Here is a 22,352-nt window from a genome sequence, read left to right on the forward strand (position 1 = left end):
AGTACCGCTAACAAAAAAAAAACAAAAAAAAATACTTGTAATTAAATCAAAGAGTTTCTCCAAAAACCCAAAACAGCGAAGCGAGGAGTGTTTTTTCTGTATTTTTCCGGGTGTACTGACAAGATTACAAGTTCATAAATCAGACTTCTTAAAAACACTCCAAAACATGGAGAGATAGGAAGGAAGGATGCAACAGCCAATCAGAAGCCTTCTCTGCCCCCCGCCCCCTCCGCCCCACATCCCCCCCATGGTTTCCACATGTCGTCACATGTCCCCCTTTTTCCTTTTTTTTTTTAATTTTTTTTTAATTTTTTTTTAAACAGAATTAAAAGAAAGTTTTCCTTTAGTCTCTAAGACAGGACCTGATGGAGGGTTAGATATAAAGATCGCTTTTGCTCAGAAGACCAGAATTGAATATTAAACATGCTAAAGCTTGACTCGAGTTGGATGCATAAATGAAACAAGCCACGTAAATGATCTTCTAGTGCGAACAGCTATCTTTTCCTCTGGTTTTTTTTGTTGTTTTGTTTTGTTTTGTTTTGTTTTTTTAAACCCCCAGACTCCCGAAGTCGTTGACTGTAAAACCGCCTCGTTGCTTCACACTCATGAGCAGTTTTTTTTTTTTTTTTTTTTTTTTTACGAAACGCATGAAAACAAAGCCGTCATTCATGAGAAAAAAAAAAAAAAAACTGCTAGCTTGCAACAACGCGGAAGAATTTGCTCACGTAAACAATGCTCAAAATTTGTACCACCTGGATTTTATGAGTAGTGCATACATGTACATGTGTCGGGTTGTTCGCTCGCTCCCTCACACATGCCCCCTCCTGCATACCTCCAGTCCCAGCCCAATGGTAATATTTCAGAAATGTGGGGCTATAAAAATCACACTGTAGCATATATCTTCCAGCCCCCCCACCCCCCCACCCCCTTCCCCACACACACACCCTCACACCTCTCCCCCCCCTCCACCCCCACCCCCCCCCCCCCCTTCCCCTCCGGTCCACCGGTGCAGTCGAGTCAGTCAGCAGGGAGTAGCAACACTGAGGATGTGATCAGATCAGCTCAGTAGTTTACAGCGAAGACGGGACGCCCGCCTGCTGTTTTCAGTTCAGTTCAGTAGTTCCAGTGATGGTTTCCCCCCCTGAAGGCCGCCGACGCGTTCAGTGTCACTGATAAGACTTTTAAGTGATGATGTAGAGGTTGGTTTAGTTTAAAAAAAAAAAAAAAAAAAAAGGTCAACCAGCCCGACTGGCCGGAGAAGTGAGGTGTTAGTTAAAAGATGCTTTTTTTTTTATTTTATTTTTTATTCAAAAAGCAAAGAGTCTTTTTTTTTTTTTTTACTTTTTTTGTTTTAACTTTACTGCATTAATCTCACAGGTAAAGAAGTATTACTGTACATGCCTCGAACGTTGTGCTGGCATGGAGGAGGGGGAAATAAATAAAGACAAGAGGGGGAAGCGGGGGTGGGGGGGGGATAAGGAGTGGATAAGGGGGAGGGAGGTGTGGGGGGGGGGGGGTCGTGGCACAACTCTTAGCTTCTTCCCGTGATGGTGGACGCGGGACACGTTGTGGTCGGAGAGGACTGAGATGATGAGCGGTGGTTGGAAGACGGATTCTAGTGCAGGGTTTGTACAAAAAGGAAGGTGTCCATGACAGATGTGCCGTTTACCCGTTCGGGCCTGTGTGTGTGTGTGTGTGTGTGTGTGTGTGTGTGTGTGGTGTGTGTGAGAGAGTTGGTGTTTCTGAGGGAAGTCGTGCAGGAGTTGTTGTTTTTTTTTTAGGGGGGGGAGGGAGGGGGGGAGAGAGTTAAAGGTCCAGCAGTCAGTCAGTTTTTTTTTTTTTTTTTTGTCTTCTCACTTGCACGTGTGCACGTCGTAGACGCGCACGCACTCCTGACAGCTGACGTAGCAGCACCAGTGGAAGATGCAGTGGCACTTCTCCTTGCGCTTCTCAGTCCGGGTGTTGTGGCCGCGGCCGCAGCACAGCAGGTCGCAGCCCTCGATGCCGTGCGACGACACGTTGCAGACGCGGTCGCGCGTCCCCGAACGAGCCCGGTCTCCGCGTTGGGCTCGCAGAAGTTGGGCGAGCCCTCGTAGTAGACCAGGTCGCGCTCGGTGGGGTGCTTGAAGAAGGCGTACTTGACCCGCAGGGTCTCCACCCAGCCCCGCGACTCCCGGTGCTTCTCCACCACCATCTCCGAGGCGCTGTCGTACTTGTCCTTCAGGTAGTCGCCCAGCATGCGGAAGTCCGGCTGCGCCCACCAGCACGTCTTCACCTCGCAGCTCCCCGACAGGCCGTGGCATTTACAGCGCAGGTGCATGTGGTCGAGGATGGTCTGAGAAAACACGGAGGAACGCTCGTCAGGAAGGTTTAAACACACAAATAAAAGCATATTTGAAGTTCATTACGAGCTTTAAAAAAAAAAAAAAATTTAATTTAAAAAAAAAAAAAGCAGCATGGCAAAAGTCCAACATGTTTAAACTTTTCGTAACTATTTTTTCCTGACTAAATGATCTTTTAAGTGTTCCTTACGAGAGGAAACTTGCTGCATCCGCTTGGATTGAGAACAGTTTCTAATAGCAGACTTATTGCATAAAGTGAAAAATGCGTTTCCTTATGCCGAGCGTTTGCAGCTGTGAGAGTTTGATTACAGCTGTTGTCCTTTGGGACGTTTTTTTTTTTTTTTTTTTTTTTTTACAGCCACCTGCCTACGGGCATGCAGTTTACACTTTGATGCTCAAAAAGGTAGATTTTATTATTTTTATTTTTTTTTTGGGGGGGGGGGGGTGGAATAATCCTTTAAATAAAATGCCACTGGTCTTACTTTGATTAACTGACTCAGTCCTCCGAGAGCCGTCACTTCCACGAAAGGTCTGGTGGAAATTTTACGGTCAGAAAATTTTAAAGGGAATTCAGTAACGCAGACGAACGAAACCACTAAAGACTCTCGGAGCGGGCCAAGAAAAACAATGTGCCACTGGCTGCAGTTTATTGAAGTGTCATGCAGCTGTGAAGCACTGAGGCTCAGAGCTGCTGCTAATTCCCTCTGAAGTCACTGGCTCTCCCGGTGAGCGCTGCTCCCCCGCGGGGCACGTTTTTACCTTTGTGTTCAGATTTTTTTGTTTTTTTTGTTGTGCTTTTAATTCAACGGCTATATTTAGCCGCAGAATTCCCCCCAGCTGCGGCGGAAGGCAGGTGGGCCGTGGCACCTCTGGGTGAAGAAGAAGAAGAAGAAGAAGAAGAAGAAGAAGAAGAAGAAGAAGAAAGGGGGTTGGACTGGTGACATCACAGTGTGAGCTTGTCATGCCAAACATCAAGTACCCGGGGCCCTCGGGGCTAAATACTGGAGCGTGAGAGGGCCAGGTGGAGAGGACGGGGGTGGGGGGGAGGACGGGGGACGGGGGAGTCCTCGGCAGGGACGGCCGCTCGGTTAGCGAGCTCCCGTGGCCGCTTCACACTGCTCCTGTGTGCTTCGGATCAAAGGGCCGCCTTGTTGCCGTGTGGTCCCTCTGTTTGCCCCTCAGCGAGCCTGTTTTTCTCTCCCGGCAGTGACAGCAAGCCGGTGATGTTTTAAGTCGGAGCTGATTTCCTTCTCTTCTCCCTTTCTTTCATTTTTTTCATTGGGATGCAAGGCATGCGAAGTGTGTGTGTGTGTGGGGGGGGGGGGGGGGGGGGGGGTTGCTGCTTCGATGAGTAATTAACCGGTCGTTCAAAGTCAAGTGCTTATTTATTTTTATTTTAACTGAGAAATATGCGGACAAGTCAAGATACCGAATCTCTGCCATGAACGTTCACATGAACGATTAGTAACGAAGCAGCGACGCTTGCTGGATGAATCCTCTGATGCAGCAACACAACTCACATCTGTTGTTTACTGCTTTCCACATTTTATTGATAGGTGTGCTGAGTTTGCCAAATATCATCCCGTTGGTTTGTGAACGGCCGTTACGAAGCCTCGTGTTCGGAGTTTCACCATCTTTGCTAGTCCGGAGCGGTTTGGAGCAGGAAGTGACCATATTTGGGCGAGCTGTGGATCTGACTCAATCTGATTGGAAACCAGATGATATTACGTCCCGCCCACCGATAGCTGTAACCTGACTGCACCACAGACCTGTCAATCAAACAAGACACGCCCCCCAAAAAACAGGTCTTCTTGAATCTTCTTTTCTAATGAATGAGGGATTATTTTCAGATGGACCTCCAGAAAACTAATAAGAAGGAGTGACTTTAGCTAACAACACCGAGATAACTGATGGACACATTTTATTCACTTTGGATTTGATGAGAGAAGTTGAATGGGAGTCTATGGAGCCGGAGGCTTTTTGGAGCCGACCTCTAGTGGCACTCGGTGGTATCGCACTTCTGCATCGGCCTAATTTTTCACAGCCGGAAGCTACGAACACTTTTATATCCAGTGTGTGATCCTGAACACAAAATGTGCTCAACAACAGAACCTGTTTCTGTCCTGCAGGTATTCAACGCTACAACCTACAGGGATATTTTGGATGTGCAAAACCAGGTTCCCAAATCTGGCTTTTCCGAGAAGAGTGGAACCCGTCGCAGCGAGGTTCGGGTGTCCACATACTTTTGGCCAAGTAGTGGTAGTTTCAGCGTGAAACGGTTTCTTGTTTACCGTGCGTCCGGCCTCGTTGTTGTGCCGGTTCATTGCCGAGCGAGCGTCCGGTCGGTTCTCCCTGGCGTCGGCGAACTCCCGGGACACCAGCACCCCGAACTCGGCGTCCTCGCTGCAGCCGCCCCACTTCCAGCCCTCCCCGGGGGGGCCCCTTGTGGTGGGAGTCGCAGCCGCACATGGTGGACGTGCCTTCGGCGCAGGAGCGCGTCACTGCAAACGCAACGCCTGCCGAAGCGATGGCGTGGACGAACGCCGACTCTCTGGTTGCTGAAAGAGACAGACGAAGACAGACAGAGAGAAAGACAGGAAGGTGGGAGGACGGGGGGGGGACGGGGTAAGTAGGTGTCAATCTTGTGTTGAACACGGACAAGGCGACCTTCACTGCTGCCAACATCCAGACAGATGTAATGAAAGGGATACCTCCAGGCAACAACCTTTTAACACCACATTTCATCTTTCAGAGGGCATATTTACGTACCGGCATTCGCCACAGACGAAAACAAGAAGTGAATCACGCCGACGTACCTCCGATCTCTCGTTTAATTTGTACGCGGTTTTACAGTATTAGAGACGAGGAAGCGCACGAAGGAGCCTGAAAGAGTCCCTGCAGTGACGTCAGCCCATTGTGGTCGTGTCAGGAGGGCCGAACGCTCAGTGGGATCTCGGTGACCTCCTGTCATCCCCGAGGTGTGCTGCTTTGCATCTGGATAGTGTTTCAGGAATGTTGTCACCCCCTCCTCCCCCCCAAACCACCACCACCACCACCACCACCTTCACTCCCTCCATCCCTCCACCCGTCCCCCTGTTCAGAGCCCAAAGGCCCTCTGGTGAAACCGAGTGGCGTGTCGGCCCGTTTCTTTTTTTACGCCAAGGGATGGAGTTACGCCTCCTTTGAAGGCAACAGCTTATTATGTAACCAGACACCATTGTTTCACAATCACAGCACACTTGCCGAGCCTCAGCCATTACACTCCGCTAGCTCACACACACACACACACACACACACACACACACACACACACACACACACACACACACACTTGTATGGAGATGTGCACTGAAACAGACTTCTCAGGAGCTTTAACTGGCCTGAATTTCTCATGCACACAATCACGTTTTATTTTAAAATTGGTACAAACACGACCAGAGAATTATTTCGCAGACCGCAAAGGCTACTAAAGCCAGAAGTTCCTGGCGGGTCCAACTCACGAAGACTCTCTCAAGACCCAATTGGACCACTTTACAAGCCACAGGCACAGTGGACTCGTGTTTGGCCATATTTTCCCTCCCTCGATGTGACAAAACAAAAACACCTTTTAATGTGAGGTGGCGTTTTTTTTGGCCTGTTGTGTTAATGTGATTCCACATGGGTACATATTTGTATGTTGTTGTTTTTTTATTTATATTTTTCTAACATTTCTGAGAGAGTGTATGCTAATAGTTTACGGGGTGAAAGATAAGATGCATTATCCAATGAAGGCTTTTGATGGGAAAACGTGTAGAAGATATTCGAAGTACAATTGCTGCGTTCAAATGGGGTCGTATTTATGTTTGAGGAAAATGTTGACGACCTTGTCTTTGCATTTCCTGCATTATGTTACCCGCCTGATAGCGCGCTAAATTGTTAGCCTCTGTGGCTTCTAGACGCCGTCCACGTTGCCTAGCAACAGGGTTTTTACGACTTAACCACTTTGAACGCCAAGCATGCGGCGCACACGACGTCCCGCGTTGTAACCACGAGCTCACTAGTTCCTTTTGAACGCAGCAAATAAATCCCAGGTGTGTTTATTGCTATTTAAACTATAACAAAAACAATCATAACACCGGTCTGAACAATGACACCCTGGCTGTGCATCTGTCAATGTATTTTCACTGTTAATTCTTTGTAAAAGGAAACAGTTTCTGTCCAAATCCCCCAATGAACCCGGATGACATACAGTCCTCAGGTTGGGCATCCCCGCTCGCCCTGGCAAGCCTCGCTGGGCCCTCCAAAGCAGGGGCCTGTGAGCCCTGGGCCCCTGGAGCTCTGGCTGTTAGCCAAGGCTAGCGCTGCTCCTGCTACCTGCTGGGCCCATCAATCCGCCTTTGTTTCCCTTGTGTCACACTGTATTATCCTCACAAAGGGCCCAGCGACTCGCGCCCCCACAGCCCCGCTCTGCCCAGAGCTGGCATTCCCTAAACTCCCTAAACTCCCCCCCCCGCTCCTCTTCCTCCAGCCACCCCTCCGCCAACACCCTGAGCTAGCTGAAATCCCATACACCACCACCCACCGCAGCACCTCCACCCCCCTTCTCCCCCCTCCCCACTTCCTCCAGGCATCCACCAACGGCACCACCGCGGCCAGTTTAAGGTGGCTCGGGCTGGTGGTTGGTTGTCCTCCCTTTGCCTAACTCCAACTTTTTCCATTCATCACTCCTAAAAGTGACACACTCTTCCTTCCTTCCCTCCTTCCCTCCTTCCCTTTGCTTCCCCATCCCAAAGTGCACACCCGGGCTAGGTTTGGGAGAGATCCCCTTTCAGCCTGTTTTCATGACAGAGTCAAAAGGGCGTGTGAATGGGGCGTCCGTGGGAGCTGGACTGTGTGAGGCGCGCACTGGTCTTCATGCACAGTAGGGGTTGAGCGGAGCCCCCCGGCCCTTTTCTATTGCCTGTAATCTCATTTGGTCTCCCCTCTCCCTTTTATTTGACTGAGGAGCTTGGACTGCTCACACTGCCCATTTCTGCCCAGATTCCTTCCCCTCTGACACACAGGCCAATTCATTTCCAATCAGCGCTTGCTACACAGTAAAACTTCTACCTTTATAATTAGGGAGCGCGGCCTTGAGCGGGACACCTGCGTCTATTGTCTGCCGCTGTCAGGTTTCGCTTCGGTGAAGTGTTTGCGGGGACGTCTTACGTTTAAGCATCCTGCGTGTGAAGCGCCTGATGGATGTCTCCAGTATATCAGCTGTACTTGTCAGGGTTTCGGTGATAGATTTACCGCGCTGACCCCCTTTCATGTACGAGAGTGTAAACACCGTTGGGAAAACCCAAAAAAATAAAAAGCCACTGAACTCTGAAAACTAATGGGATATCGAAGGTAAAGACGGATGGAAGTTGAATAATGTGTCAGTGCTTGTACCTGCGCTCATTTCTCACTGCAGCCAGGAAAGGTGTATATTATTGTAATTGCCCTAGTTAGTCGTTTGTCAGCAAAAAGCCCAGAGAACAGCCAGTGCTGAGCCCGAGGGCGGAAGCTGTTAGACGCTACGTTTTGTACGAGCTTGCAGTAGCGGTAGCCGACTTTTTGCAGCAGGGCAATTAGATTTCTTCAGATCATCATTAAAACAGCAAGATAGATGTACGGCAAGCTTTAGATGCTTGTAAAAAAAAAAAAAAAAGCCTCTACCTTTATCCAGCACCGGGCCAAAGATGGCCAGGTTGTCCTTGATGGTGGTGCAGTTCCATCGGCGGCCCCTGAACTGGTGCTGGCACTCCTGGATCCCCAGCTTAACGCCTTCGGCCACGCTGGGCATGATCTCAATGTAGTTGCGACAGAAGCGCAGCTGCTTGGGCACCAGGCCGGGGATGGAGCCGCACAGGATGGGTTGGGAGCCCAGAGACGAGTACTGCTGCCCCAGGGCCAGGGACCTGCGTCACAGGGAGAGGGAGGAGCGTCATGAGGTGAGATCTGCGGCAGGGAAATCGTCTCTGCAAAAAAACACCTTACAGGCATCATTGCAAAGGAAAAATGATCCGAATGTATTAGGTTTTTTTTTTGCAGGTTTCTGAGGGTTTATATTGAACCCAGATGCATTTTTGGCATTGTAGAGCAGTATCTGTCGCACAAAACCTGACAAATACCGAAAGATATGTGCTCAGATCAGTGATTATCTTGTTGGCTCACTTTTTAACTGTGTAAATTTTGATTTATGTCAATATCCTCCCAGGTTTAGACAGTTTTATTGAGAGCAAAGTCTTGTGCTTCAGCTTTTTGTTTCCACATTTAACACTGAAAAACGTTGGCTTCTTTAAACAAAAAGTAGAAAATCACATGCGTGTCTGTCCCAAAACTCACCTATCGAACCCGAGCGCCTCCTTTTATTCTTAGTTTTATTGGATGCGGGAAGTGAAGCCGCTGGCCTCACAGCACAACCATGTGCCCTCCATGAACTCGGTCCAACAATAGCCGCGATGGTGACCTGCCAGGGAGGCCTCTGTGAGAGGCACCACGCTCCACAAGAGGAGATCCCTTCTGTATTCATTCATCTCTTTTACACTGTAAGCGCAGCTCTGTGACAGCACACTGATTCATACTGGAGTGTCTTATTGACTTATCTGCTTAATGTAGTTTATACTAAGAGCTCCTGTTTATTTTGTCTCCTTGTTTTTTCACTGGGAAGGGGAGGGCGGGGGGGTACTAATGGGCCTACTTCAGGGCAGGGATACAAGCTATTAGTAGTTGACTTTTCAAAGTGTTCCCACTTGTTAGTATGCACAGATCTGCCGATCTAACAGATAACGCACGAGAACCTGTCTGCTTCGTTTTGGGAAAAGCCCCTTCGTATGATTTCCAAATGTATGAAAACACCTGCCCTGGCAGTTCAATCGTTCATTTGTGGTTTTCCTCTGTAGCTGATGTTTTAAGAATGATCATGTGTGCAGCCGATGGACAAAAAAAACGGCATATCTGAAGCTCTGCGCCTCACCAGAAGGCTGCTGCAGATGTGCCTATAAGCAGGGATTAATCACTTGCAACGAGACAGCCGAGATCAGCTTGTGATGCCAGAAACCATTATAGTTTCATTCAGGTAATTAATTTTAATTGCTTTCTGTTTCTCTTGAAATAAAAAAGAAAGAAAGAGAGAAAACATGTTTGCCGTGCCCGTGTTTTAACATGCTTTTTGTGATGACAAGCTCAAACAAAACTGTACGGTTCGCTGCAGAAGCTCCTGTATTTTACTGCAGGATGTCAGGCGACACACATTTCTTGTTTATTCATTTTTACGCGAAACAGTGTATCACCTGAAGAAACACGTGTGTTTCTGAGCCTGAACGCCAACCGTGTGTGATCTGCACGTTTACAGGGTCGTGGACGTGAGTTCACCAGACTCCTGCATGAGCAGACTCTCCAGCCGCTCGGCCGAGAGTCTGGGGTGGACGACGCGGCGCTGGAGGCCATGAGAGGATGACAGCGGGGAGGAACAATTGACGCTGATCAGATCAGAGCGCCACTCGGGATGACCTCAGGACCCCCGCGGGGCGCAACCCAATCACAGCAGCGTCTGACTCTGACAGATGAGTGCGGTGTGGCGCCCCACCCCAACACAAAAGTCAAGCCATTGAAGTCACGGGGGAAAGAAAAATCCCCCTCTCAGATACGTTCACGGCTCATGTGCGCTTTTGCTTTCTACATATAGCCGCCCTCCCAAACACCCCCCCGCCCCCATACCAGTTATAATCTGAGGTCGCTCCCAGGTAGCTCCCACACCGAGACCATGAGGTTGTTTTGGTTTTACAGCTGGTCTGATGGAATACGACGATCCCACTTGTGTTCTTGGCACGAGGCTCCTGACTGACACTGATACACAACAAACAGTTCTTGTGTTTCAGCGGGGAAACCTTGTCCAACAGTTCCTCAAGGAAGAAAAAAATGTAAAAACAACTATCTTCTGGAGTCTCTTCTCTTTTTTATTTTTCTTCTTTTTTTTTTTTTATTTTTTTTTTTATAACCGACTGAAAACAGACTTAAAAGGCTGTTTTTTTCCCCCTCATTTCAGAGTCAGTAATTTGATCGAGCTCATCAATCTCCATTCATGTTCTTGCCATGAGTTTACCCAAGCGAAGGCAGGCACATTAGCTCATCTGCCAGTCCCGATCCCACCAACATCACAGAGTTCAAGTGTTGCTGACTTCACTCCGTCTGGTGACTGAGTGACTAAGGACCTTAATTACACTGTCTGCTCGCTCCGTTACTGCCCATTAATCTCCCAGTCATGGGATGGACCGGGGTTGGGATGATGCTTTTTCTGCTCAAGAGCCAGTAGTTGAATGCTTCGGTGTCGCACGCTCCCCAACAACATCAGTCAGTGAACTCAAAGAGAAAATCTCTCGAGTGAGACATCTCTGCGTTCAGACCGCTGTGCCAACCTTTGCTACGTTTTGGGATCCGTTCAGGACAGCTAAATTGCTCGCTGACAAAACTGGCTTAACTACTGAATTCAGGACTTCTGATGGAATCAATTAGCAAAACCACACAGGACTTTGTGGTGGACATAGCATGTTTAGATGGCAGCCTTGTGGATCCAGAAGCCTATTTGCCTGTTTGTAGAGGATGTGTCTCACTTGATCCGCACGGACAGATGAGATGGAAGGGATATCTTTTTTTTTGTTGTTTTGGCCCAGGTGCTAATGAGAGTCTTAACCCTTCGAAGAGTCACAAGACACACACACACACACACACACACACACACAGCAGACTGCCGAGCACGTAGACCAACATGTGCGCGGCGCTGATCCGGCCCCGCTTTGCCTCACTTCTCGGAAGCTATACGAGCGACGTGTCTCAACCGAGCGAGCGAGCAGCAGACGCAGAGACCTCCAGAGAGGCAGAGCGCCGGGGGAATCCGCTGCAGGGGACGAGACGGAGCAGCAGAGCAGCAGCGAACTGCAGGGCTTGGCAGGTGCATGCCCGGACACGTCGGTGTGGGGCCTCTGCTGGCCTCGGGGGGGCGAGGGGGGGGTGGTGGGTGTTTACAGCTTGGTTGGGGGTTTTCTCAGTCAGTATCTAAACTGGGTTGATTTGAACGTATGATGCGCCACTGCAAAAACCACAGACATGAAGCAGAGGAAACAAAGGGATTCCACCACACACCTCGCTGAGGAGTGGAAATGCACGCAATCAGGACTGCGGCACTGTCAACAAAAAAAAACGTGTGACTCAGACACTCCCAGTGCAATAAAAATCACAAGAAAAAAATGGGAGTTGGCTGGGGGATACTTCTCCGCTGCATCTCCCTAGCTCTTATTTTGTCAGTTTTAAGTCCAAAGGACTCCGAAGGAGTCTCGTACTGTCAGAAATATGCTGCAGCTGCTATTGTGGGAGGTCCGCATCACAGGGGTCAGCGTGTAAGCACGTCTGCACAGATGAGGTTTCTATGTGTGACAGCCTGCCATGTCCAGAGGCACAAAAAAAAACCCGTACCAGGTGACCCTTCAGTACCTGTTGAGCACCAACATGACGTTTGACCTTGGCCGCCTTCAACCCGATGGCCCGAAAGAAGTTCATGACCAGCGCCCAGATTGCACGTATCCAAGTAGCCCGGGAGTGTTGATCTCGGGCCCGTTTGCCTCATTAAGCAAATAGAAGGTCATTATGAGTCAGTGCCTTTCAGTGATGTGTGTGTGTCACTGAACCTCACTTCAGCATAGGTGTCAGAGCTGCAGCTTATCTGAAGCGTCAAGTTAATTTACCCACTGCTGGCACTGTTTTGTGTCTCGGCCGTAACTTTGGTGTGATAATTCCGGATAAAGAAAAATAACATTGCTTCACAAATACAGACGGCACTGCCACAAAAAGCACGTTGCTATTTTGGACCTGTGATGGCCCCCAAAAAGGTTTATATTGCTTTCAGGGCAAAGGTTCCTGAATCTTTCAAACCATTGTACAACAATGCACCGAACCGTATTTTACCAAGTAAAAATAAAATTCACTGATTTGACCATGCAATAGCCTTAGAAGCAACAACAACAAGGCAAATGTTTGCAAAATCAAAGAACGTATTTACATCTCTCGTAAGAAAGAAGTGCAACGAAGCAGGTCGACTGACGACTTTGACTCCTAATTAGCATCGACACGTTCGTCTGGCGTCGTCTTTCACCGCCTGTTATTTTGTGGACCTTGTAGACATTTTAGATTTCCACTTATTCCTCTTTCTAAAATCAACCGCCGAGAAGTCCGAATACGACCGCATCATCAGACGCACATGCAGATATTACTTCCAAAATATTTAAATGAGAAACAACCAATTTTGAATTGTGATGTGTATTTGTAAAAACTCCTGTCTGTAATAAAATAAAATAAATGGCCTCACTGTTGGGAAACGAAGAATAAGTGTTTCTCAGTTTTAAAGGTTTTGCATCGATAATTACGTCGACATGTTGTCACATCACCAAAATTACGTCCATGCATTTATATTTATATATATTTTATATTTTCATACACAATAAATCTCATTCATTTTTGATGCGTATCAAACAAATGCCGCCGTTACGACGTCACTTCCGGCTGCCATGTTTTGGACGCGGACGTAAACTTGGCTCGATCGTATTACTTCTTTCTTTCTAAATCATTCGCCAAAGCTCGAGTGTTTGTAACGGCGGAAGATTTTTGTTGTTGTTGTTGTTGTTGTTTTTCTTCAAGGAATGTGGAAACGAACCAGTGGGTGAGTGTTCTCAAACGAGCTGCCGTTGTTTGTTTTTGCGTGTTTAGCCTTTAGCGGCGGGCTAGCTGAACGTTAGCTCCGCGTTTCCGGTCTTAACATTTTGTCGTTTTACGTGTAAAAAAAAAAATAAACGTTTCAAACACGAGACGATTCCTGCATTTAAAGTTTTACAGAACTAAACATGCTTATTAAATCCAGCTTTGTGGAGTTTATTTATATTGATAACATGCATTTTTTTTAAAAAAAAATTTATAAGCTCGTATTTTGTGTTGTAACATCTGGAAAGTTCCTGTTGAGGTTAAATATAAATTCATTAGAGCAAAAAAATAAATAAAAAGCACAATATTTCACAAGTAAAGTGCAAAATACCTAAAAGTTAGACTTGGGGGGGGGGGGGGAATCCTTATCTGTATATTGGATATATATGTTTGCATATTTTGTTAGTTTCTACCACTGGTGTCACTAGTAAACACAAATCCACGTGTTTTGCATTCAGATTGTTTTGATTCAATATGTCAGTTCAAAAGTTATAACTAGTGGCAAAAGAGAAAAGCCCGTAACGATCCCTCCCCGTGTGCATTAGTCCTCACACTGATCATAAGACTTGTAAACTGCACAGTTGACCTTAAATATTAAGGTTGGTTTCATGCATTGGAGCCAAAAAGCACAATATTTCCATTTAAAAGTCCAGAGGAGTGTAGAAGTTTAAACGTTGCATAAGTTTTGAAATATTCAAGTAAAGTGAATTCAATATGTATGTGTCGTAGTGTTTTGAGTTTCCACCTCTGGCGTCACTGACAGTTGTTTAGATTAACCGTGTAGCCTAATTCAAAAGTTGTATATTACAATAAAAAAATATACATAAGAACGAATCAGAAAGCAAAAGAGAGGCATGAGAAAGCCCGTAACAACCCCTCCCTTGTGTGCGTTGGTCCTCAAACACAGATTAAAATACTTGTAAACTTGCGTCTCCTCCTTTGTAGTTTCCTGCTTCCAGCACAGTCTTTGTTAAGATGATGGCGAGCGGGTGTAATGTTTTATTTGTGCTGTCCAGTCTCCGCAAACAGAGTTTTACTGGACTCGTGTCCCCGCTGCAGGACGCTGGAAACGGCCGACGCATAATGGGACACTTTTCAAGCTCGTTACTTCCTGGTCAAGAGTGCAAGTAGAACGAATGATGTACTCTTCTGCTCCTTTTTTTTTTGTATTTTGGATCACGTCAGTATAATAACAGGATTCTCTTTTATTTATTAAGGAAAGAGGAATATATATTATTTAGATTACAGGTTTAGCTGCGGGCTCCAAAAGGAATTTGAAAGGATTCAGACTTTGCAAACAGAATTGATGCTGGCTTCGGATTTGATAAATGCCGTGTGGGGCGATGATGGGTATTTTCTTGTTCATGTCTGAGTGAGTTAACTTATTTCATTATAGAGAAATTAATAATGTTAGTTTATGCCGCCGCGTTTTGTGCCCGAAGCGCCGAGAGCCGAGCGGCTTCTTCTGTCGCTTCGTCTGTGAGATCCCGGCTCCTGAACCGCTCTCTGCAGCGACACACTGCAGCAATATTGTTTGCATTAAAACTCTTAAAATCTACCTCCCAATTTTACCTCTACATGTTGACGCCGCAGCTCAACTTGTCTTTTTTTTTTTTTTTTTTGCGCCCGGAGGACGTCACGTCGCTAAAACGAGGCCCTAGCAGCGCGCTGAAAAAACAAAACAAAACACTGGCGTCAGAATCGGCGCGTATAAATCCCACAGCAGAATCCGCCGAGAGATAAAGACACTCGGAAGAGAGTAAGTGGGCCAAGGAAAGTTGCCGGCTTCGCCCGAGGATGGGACTTTTTCCTGGTGGAGGCTGGAATGCAAAAGCTGCTCGTCTGTGTTTTGTTGTCTTCTCTCTTTTTTCTTTTTTTTTTTTTTTTTTTTTTTTTTTACTTTGGCACACTTTTGATTTGTAGTCCAACAGCTCCTGGCTGATCAGATAAAAAATGACAGGACCCCTGAAAAATGTTCCAACCTGTTCTTTCTCTCTACCTCCTTTTTTTTTTTTTTTGCCCCCCCCCCCCCCCCCCCCCGTCTCTGCAGCCTGCTGCAGAGAGTGTGGAGTTGGGACAAGGAGCCCCTGCAGTCACAAAGTATGGAGACGTGAGGAGGGAAACTGAACAGGGTGTAAACTTGTGAACCTGCCTGTCGGGGAAGAGAGTCGCGCGCCGGAGAGTACGAGGCTCTTGACGAACGCACGTCAAGACCGTGGCGTCTTTGTCGGTCTGTAGGTGGACGAGACGGAGTCTCGAGTCTCGAGGGGACTGTGTGAACGAACCACAACTCAAACAGTGCATTGTCCCCCCCCCCCCCCCCCCTCCTCCTCCATGTTCATAAAAGGGGGAGGCGGGGGGAGGAAAGCGGGGGGGGGGGCAGCTTGTTGGCACCGCTGCTCGAATCGTCAGCGGTAACGTGTCCTATGCAAATCATAACTCGTAACGGATTGTTTGGAATCTTTCACTTGTATGTCTGGAATTTCCTTTGTGGTAATTTCAAACGCGGCAAACTGTCTTTAAAAGTAATTAAAAAAAACCTAATTACTGTTGACTTTCTCATGGTTGGCTGATTTGCAGGATAAAAAAAAAAGAAAAAAAAAGGGTGTGAAACTACATTCTGGGACTTAAACCTGGTTAAAAACAACAAAAAAAGATGGGCAAGATTGCACATAGGTCAACCCCAGAGGTAGGACACACTAACCATCACCATATTTATACAACCAACCATCATACATGTTCTGGATCCCTCGGTAGGGCTGGGTGTCATTCGATTTTCTGCAATTTCCCAAAATTGGCATCATCCTGGTAGATTTGTGGTCTTTTTCATGTATTCTTTGTTGTGATAAATCCTTACTGAGATTAAAAAAAATAAATAAAAATAAATATATATATATATATATATATATATATATATATTATATTTAGAAAAAAGTTCAGATTCCTGTCTTGACGTAGTATTTGAACCTTTAATGATTTTTGGCTTTTATATGTTGTATTGTAACGTGCAACCAGCAGTGACGTCACCCGTCGGTTTGTGAAACGGCCGTTAAGAAGCCTCGAGTTCGGACTTTGTCGGTCGCCATCTTTGCTAGTTCGGAGCGGTTTGGAGCAGGAAGTGACCATATTTGGACGAGCTGTGGCAGGAGAAAGCGGTGGATCTGATTGGAAACCTGACGATACTACACCCCGCCCACCGATAGCTGTAAGCTGATTGCACCACAGGCCTGTCAATCAACTCCCCCGCCCCCCCCAAAAAAACCCACGTCTTTTTGAAGTTTATTTTCTAATTAATGACGGATTGTTTTCAGTTGGACCTCCATAAAACTAACAAGGAGCGGCTTTAGCTAACAACACTGAAATAACTCGATTTTTATGAGATTTTATGAGAAGTTGAATGGGAGTCTATGGAGGCTTTTTGGAGCCGACCTCTGGTGGCACTCGGTGGTATTGCAGCTTTCTGCAGAAATGTGGTTATATTTCAATTTAAAGTATTGAAGAAAAAAAAAAAAAAGGTATCCTTACGGTATCAGTGCTGAAAAACACACGATACCCAGATGTGCTGCTTTATTTCGCCGTTTCATCGCTATTTATGTTTGTAGATAAAGTTTCGCAGGTTGTAAAAACACGACACCTTCTATTTGAAGTTATTTACAGCACCTGCATCGTCAAGCATGTAAACTTGATCCCGTCTCATTGGGAGATACTGAATGACGGTCCTTCTCCTCCTCTCCGCGCTGCATCCGTCGGTTGTTTGTCTGACCCGGTCGGTGACCCGAGGGCTCGGCCCGTACAGGTGCGCTCGGCACGTCTTCGTCACCGACCCCTCGTGTGTCAGAGAAATTGCTCTCTGCTAATAATTAGCCTCTTGTGACGAGCCGTACAGGTGAGATCAGCCAGGTAATGAAGACTTTAAATAATACGTGCGTCTGTCCCCTAATGATGTCTTCGCCCCCCGGCCGTTGCCGTCCTCCCTTTGAGGAACCGTCCCGGCCTGTGTTTTAGTGCCGCTAATAGCCGTGCACCGCGGGACTTTGTCATTTCCTACAAGAGCACATTGCATGTCCTTTGATGGTGGGTGAAGATTAGGACTCGCCTTCACCGCTTTGAAATACCACTCTCCTTTGAACCTCTCACCTAGCCTGGGTTCGGCTGGATAATGTCATCCCACGGGTTGGTTTGGCTGACGGACTGTTCTCGTCATGTTAGGTGAAGTAATGTCTTGAAGTTTTTTTTCTGAGATCAGCACATAAAAATGCGTCTGACTCACATGTGGTTTCATCAAATTGTTTTGAGCAATATTGACTCAGTGTGGCTTTAATACCTCCGAACTGGCAATACAACTGCTTTTTTTTTTTTATTATTCTTTTTTTATTAATTTACTTCCGTAATGTTCCCAGTACCTCTTTTGGATGTTTGTCTTTTTGGAGACATTTCTTTTAGGCTTTAGCCCCAAATTGCCTTTGACCCCCGGCCCTCATAATGAAACCCCCTAACATTTCTTATGAATCACCTTCCTGCTCTTTTCTCCACCTTCCCCTGCCCTGTCGAGAATAATACCCCAGAAACATCCTTGATCTTTTCACACAAGGCGGCTGACGGAGGATTTTCTCGTCGTAAGAATCATTTAAGTGACCCCCTTTCGCCAGCGGTAGGGGTTTTAGGGGTCGAAGATTGGATTGAGGATTGGAAGTAAAAAGGGGTGGGGGGGTGGTGGTGGTGGCGGGGGGGGGGGGGGGGGGGTGTCACAGTCAGATAATGACATTCCTGAGACCCAGAGATGGGCTGTGGAGACCCATTTAAGCCGCTCAGGTTGAACTGGAAAGGTCTGTGTGTGTGTGCGTGCGTGCGTGTGTGTGTCCTGGGATCTGCCGAGAGGTGATATTATTACTGAGGCCTCAACGGTTCTTACAGAAAGTCTGAAACCTTAAAAAAAAAAAAAAAAAAGAAAGCGCTCCATCACGTTGGCTTAAACACCTTGAAATGTGCTTTTCGGCACTTTTAACGAAACGTATTTGTTATTTTTTTGGGGGTTAATTCTGCAGATTTCTGTAACTCCCGTCTGCATTTGTAGCAGCAAATCAAAGCCCCGTCTGGGTGTACTCCTTCAGAGATACAAGGACTGCATTGATTGTTCCTTAAAGCCGACGGTGAGTTCAGCGTTGTCGTTTTAAAAGAGGTCCCCCCCCCCGTCATCTCCCTGCTCCGTCCTCACTGTGCTCTTATTTGATTTCAGCCCCGTTCATAACAGCAACTATGTAAATTTCAAGTAATCTCGTAATGACAACGAGCGGCGATGAAATTCACGACGTCCCCCGCTTTCTCATGCGGCTTTAACAGCAGCGATGATAACAGAGGATTAAGAAAATAACAGTTATTGGGTTCATACATCTTCGTGGCTGCGCGGTGTGATATGACAGCGTTAAACCGATAATCACCGCCGCTGCTCGATGGCTGCCGTACGGGCAGAGTAATCAGCTGAGGTAATTCCTCTCGCTGAAAGTGACTGTCATCATTCACTTAACAAGCATCACGGTTTACGCAAAAGAACACAAACACGCTGCTGGCTGCCGCAACGAAAGTAGGACGACGAGACGTTAAAGCCACGCCGGCTTAATGCAAAAGCAGGGAGGGGGGGGGGGGGGGCTGAGTGTTATTAAGAGCAGCGTGTTATGTCAGTCTCAAGTTCTTAAATTGGATATTCCTCGATTATTATGTATAGGTTAAAAGGTGAAACCGAAGCGCAGCGAGTCGTCCAAGAACAGATCTTTTTCTTTTTTTTTCTTTTTTCATTTTTAAAACCACACAGAGAGAGCTGGCGTTGTCAGATAATTGGACGGAGACACCGTGGGACCTGTGGATTATGTGGGGTCACATCATCGCTTTAAGCTGTCATGGATTCCCCTCGAACCTTGATTGTACAAACCTAACTGCCCCCCCCCTCCTCCCACCACCACCATCACCCCCCTCCAACATTCTTGCATTTCAAGAAGGCAATTTACGGCCCCGTCTCTCCTCCGCCAAACCCACCTCATTAGTTCGCTCTGCCTTTTTCTTTCTCCTACACCTCATCTTTGACCATGCATATGTGCATATCAGTCGAGTTATTTATGCTCTGTTTTGTTTTCAACACCCCATCTTGTAAAAGCAAAAGGCTGCAAGGCATAAAGCAGTCAAAAAAAAAAAAAAGTGCTCTTTTCCTTCCCAACCCATCCCACCTTGGCTGGAGAATTTATGGCCGAGTCATCGCCCCTGAGACAGAAGCTGAGCCTGCCCGGGTTCCCTTTTTTTTTTTTTTTTTTTCTGAAACTCGGCACCCTCTCGTTTGACGCGCCACCCTCGTTTTGTCTCACTCTTGGACACGCTCGATACCGCGGAGGTGACGCCGCTGACGGCGCTGTTTGACACCCATTCCTCAGCACCTGCCCAGTCACCTGAAGCCACGGCTCCGCGTTTCATCTCCACGCCGCCCACCGACCCCCTTCTATGCCCGGCCCTGCGCTTCAAAACGTTGCCCCCCGCACCCTCTTTCCCCCCCACCCCCCCCCACCGCACCCTCATCTCTTCTCTCTCTCTCTCTCTCTCTCTCTCTCTCTCTCTCTCTCTCTCTCTCTCTCTCTCTCTCTCTCCCCCCCCCCCAAAAAAAATCAAAAGGTAGCGCGCATTGTTAAGGTTTCGAACATTATACCGGTGTCATGTAAGCTCCCTGAACAGAACAGCTGCAGGTAATTCACCCAGAGAGACTCCCGAGCTCTTTGTCACTGTTGTCTTACGCCTCTCGCCACAAGAAGTGGGTGTAAAGTCCTCTTTGCCATTAACACTTCAGCCCTGTGGCCTGTGTGCTTGGCAGCTGCCTGCTCTGTAAATGAAACCAGAAGATGCTCGCGGTTTGGACAGCGCTTACGGTCGGACCACATGCTAGTTGGGCTACCAAAGTGCAGTAGCTCTGACAAGTATTGTGCCGCGAGCCAAAAGAGCTTTGTCATACGCCACACGCAAAAATATCTCCAAAATAGAAGCTTTATGTTACAAAAGGAGATCAGGAGCTATGAGGTCAGCTGCATGTAGCTGAATCCGTAATGAGATAAACCTCTAAATTTCAGTTGCTGGTGCCAAAAGCGATCTGGGATAATTTAACAAAGAGTAAAACCCTGCGGCACCTAAACATATTGTCTCCTGACAAATCCGTAGTGGAGGGGGTGAATTGTGCTACAATTGAAAAGCAAAATGATATGCTTCACTGATTTATTTTTGTATATATATATATATTTTTAATTTGATTAATGTACAGCTGATGCACCATCACAGACTACAAATTTGTAATATTAAAAAAAATAATAATAATAAATAGTGTTGAAGTTTGTTAGTGTTGAACATTTCAGATGCACTTCACGGCATGTTTTGGGGGGGCCGGCGGCCTGAATGTCGAACAGTGACGCACAATAGCAAACAAAACAAAATGACGCTGATCTTCTAAGTCATGATTGTTGTACTTCCTGCGACACTTCTAAAATTATATGCTCGTATTTCAGAAAATAAATAGATCATGTTTTTTTTTTTTAAAAGGTGAGGTTTTTTTTGTTTTGTTTTTTACGCTTTGAGTTTTCTTTGGCAACGTCGGTCTTGTTATTGTCCCTGAACGAAAAGGAACAATTTATGTGATTTCTTTCTTTCTTTTTTAAACGATTTTACCGACTTTAACTGTTGTGGGAAAAATACCTTAAAAAGTCCCTCCGTGTGTGTTGACAATTTCAAATCTAAATGGTGATCACTTTGCTGGTGTCAATTTTTTTTTCTCTCTCTTAAATTCAAAAACAACATTTTCAAGGTTCCCAAACAAAAAACAAAAAAAACAAAAACATCCTCCTCTTTGCATCACAACATACTCCAATGTGATAAATGGACCTGAATGTGGAGGGGAAAAGAACAGCGAGGCTTTTCCGTTACACTCGTACTTGAGGTTAAGATTCTTTGGGACTGGGCCGGAGAACATTTTTCCACGCAGTCGACTGAAAGTGCACATTTCTGCCCTCCCAGAAAATGATCATTTGACCAAAAGACTCCCTCTCGCTCTCTCTCTCTCGCTCGCTCTCTCTCACTCACTCTCTCTCTCTCTCGCTCTCTCTCTCTCTGTCTGTCTTTTTTTTTTTTTTTTTTTTCTTTTTTTTTTTTTTTTCTGCAGCTATAGGCTCTGATGCTGAAAGTGTGGATTCGTACTCACCACCAGATGGGATAGCCTCCAAGCACCCGCGAGCCGGACAACCACACACACATCCAATATCCAATCAGATACAAATCCATGAGGTAAGCCTTGTAAGTGTGTGAGAGGGCAAAATTGGATCAATACATAGAAAAAACTTCCAGTAGGCAGTGAAGAAGAGTTTCCAGGAAGAGCGGCTTTTTCGAGGGCAGCTTGATTGTTGTTGAACGAGGGGGGAAAATTAAAATGATATTGCAAAAAAAAAAAAAAAAAAAAAAATTCTTCCTCCTGTTTTCCCCCCCTTTCTTTGCGTCGGCCAGGAAAGTGTGTCTGTCTCCTAGTAGTTAAGAGAATAAGTGTCTCTCACACATGCACACGCTCCTACCCGTCCTCCTCCTTCCCTCCCTCTCTCTGAGGTTCTTCCCTAAGGTAGATATCTTTTTCTCTCTCTCTCTCTCTACTTTTTTCTCCCTGAGGATGCCTCATCCACAGGCCCCAATATTAAAGTGGGGGGTGGTGGTGGTGGTGGTGGTGGTGGTGAGGGGGGGTGGGGGGGAGTTTGAGGAGGAAGAGGCGGACGGGGTGGTGGGGGGGGTGGTGGTGGTGGTGGGTGGGGGGAGAGAGAGAGAGTGAGTTTTTTTTGGAGATGTCAGCTGGCAAGCCAATCACAGAAGATGGCCTTAGGTTACGAAAAAAAATTATTATTCGTTCCCATCTGTCAATCACACGCCACCCCCCTGGTAAATGTGGAAAAGAAAGGAAAGAGTGAAAAAAGGAGGGAGGGAGGGAGGGAGGGAAACGAGAGAGGGAGGTAAAAAAAAAAAACACACAAAAAAAAAAAAAAAAAGGGAGGGACGCGCGAAAGAAAAAGGTAGAGCGGAGTCGTTACTCAACTTGTTTTAATCCGCGATCGTCGGAGGGGAAGAAAAACAACAAACAAAAAAATTCCACAAAGTGTCTGGAGGTGGAGGTGATGCAGGACAACTTTTTTTTTAATCCACAGGAGACTCCTCAGTTCACACGTGGCGACATGCATGTTGACACATTGATATATATAT

General features: G+C 46.7%; 1 protein-coding gene across 1 annotated transcript; it reads right to left on the minus strand.

The window, feature by feature from the left end:
- Positions 1-1,001: 1,001 nt before the first annotated feature.
- Positions 1,002-21,681, minus strand: LOC138204698 (proto-oncogene Wnt-3-like). The gene is given in 6 exon segments (XM_069160124.1): positions 1,002-2,048; positions 2,051-2,335; positions 4,634-4,783; positions 4,785-4,900; positions 8,022-8,263; positions 21,316-21,681. Coding segments are annotated over 6 exon segments (1,068 nt in total). The 5' UTR covers positions 21,396-21,681; the 3' UTR covers positions 1,002-1,853.
- Between the last annotated feature and the right edge of the window lie 671 nt (positions 21,682-22,352).

Source organism: Embiotoca jacksoni, unplaced genomic scaffold (assembly GCF_022577435.1).
Source record: "Embiotoca jacksoni isolate LCO1_2020_lvr unplaced genomic scaffold, fEmbJac1.0.p SCAF_26, whole genome shotgun sequence".
Classification (NCBI taxonomy): domain Eukaryota; kingdom Metazoa; phylum Chordata; class Actinopteri; family Embiotocidae; genus Embiotoca; species Embiotoca jacksoni.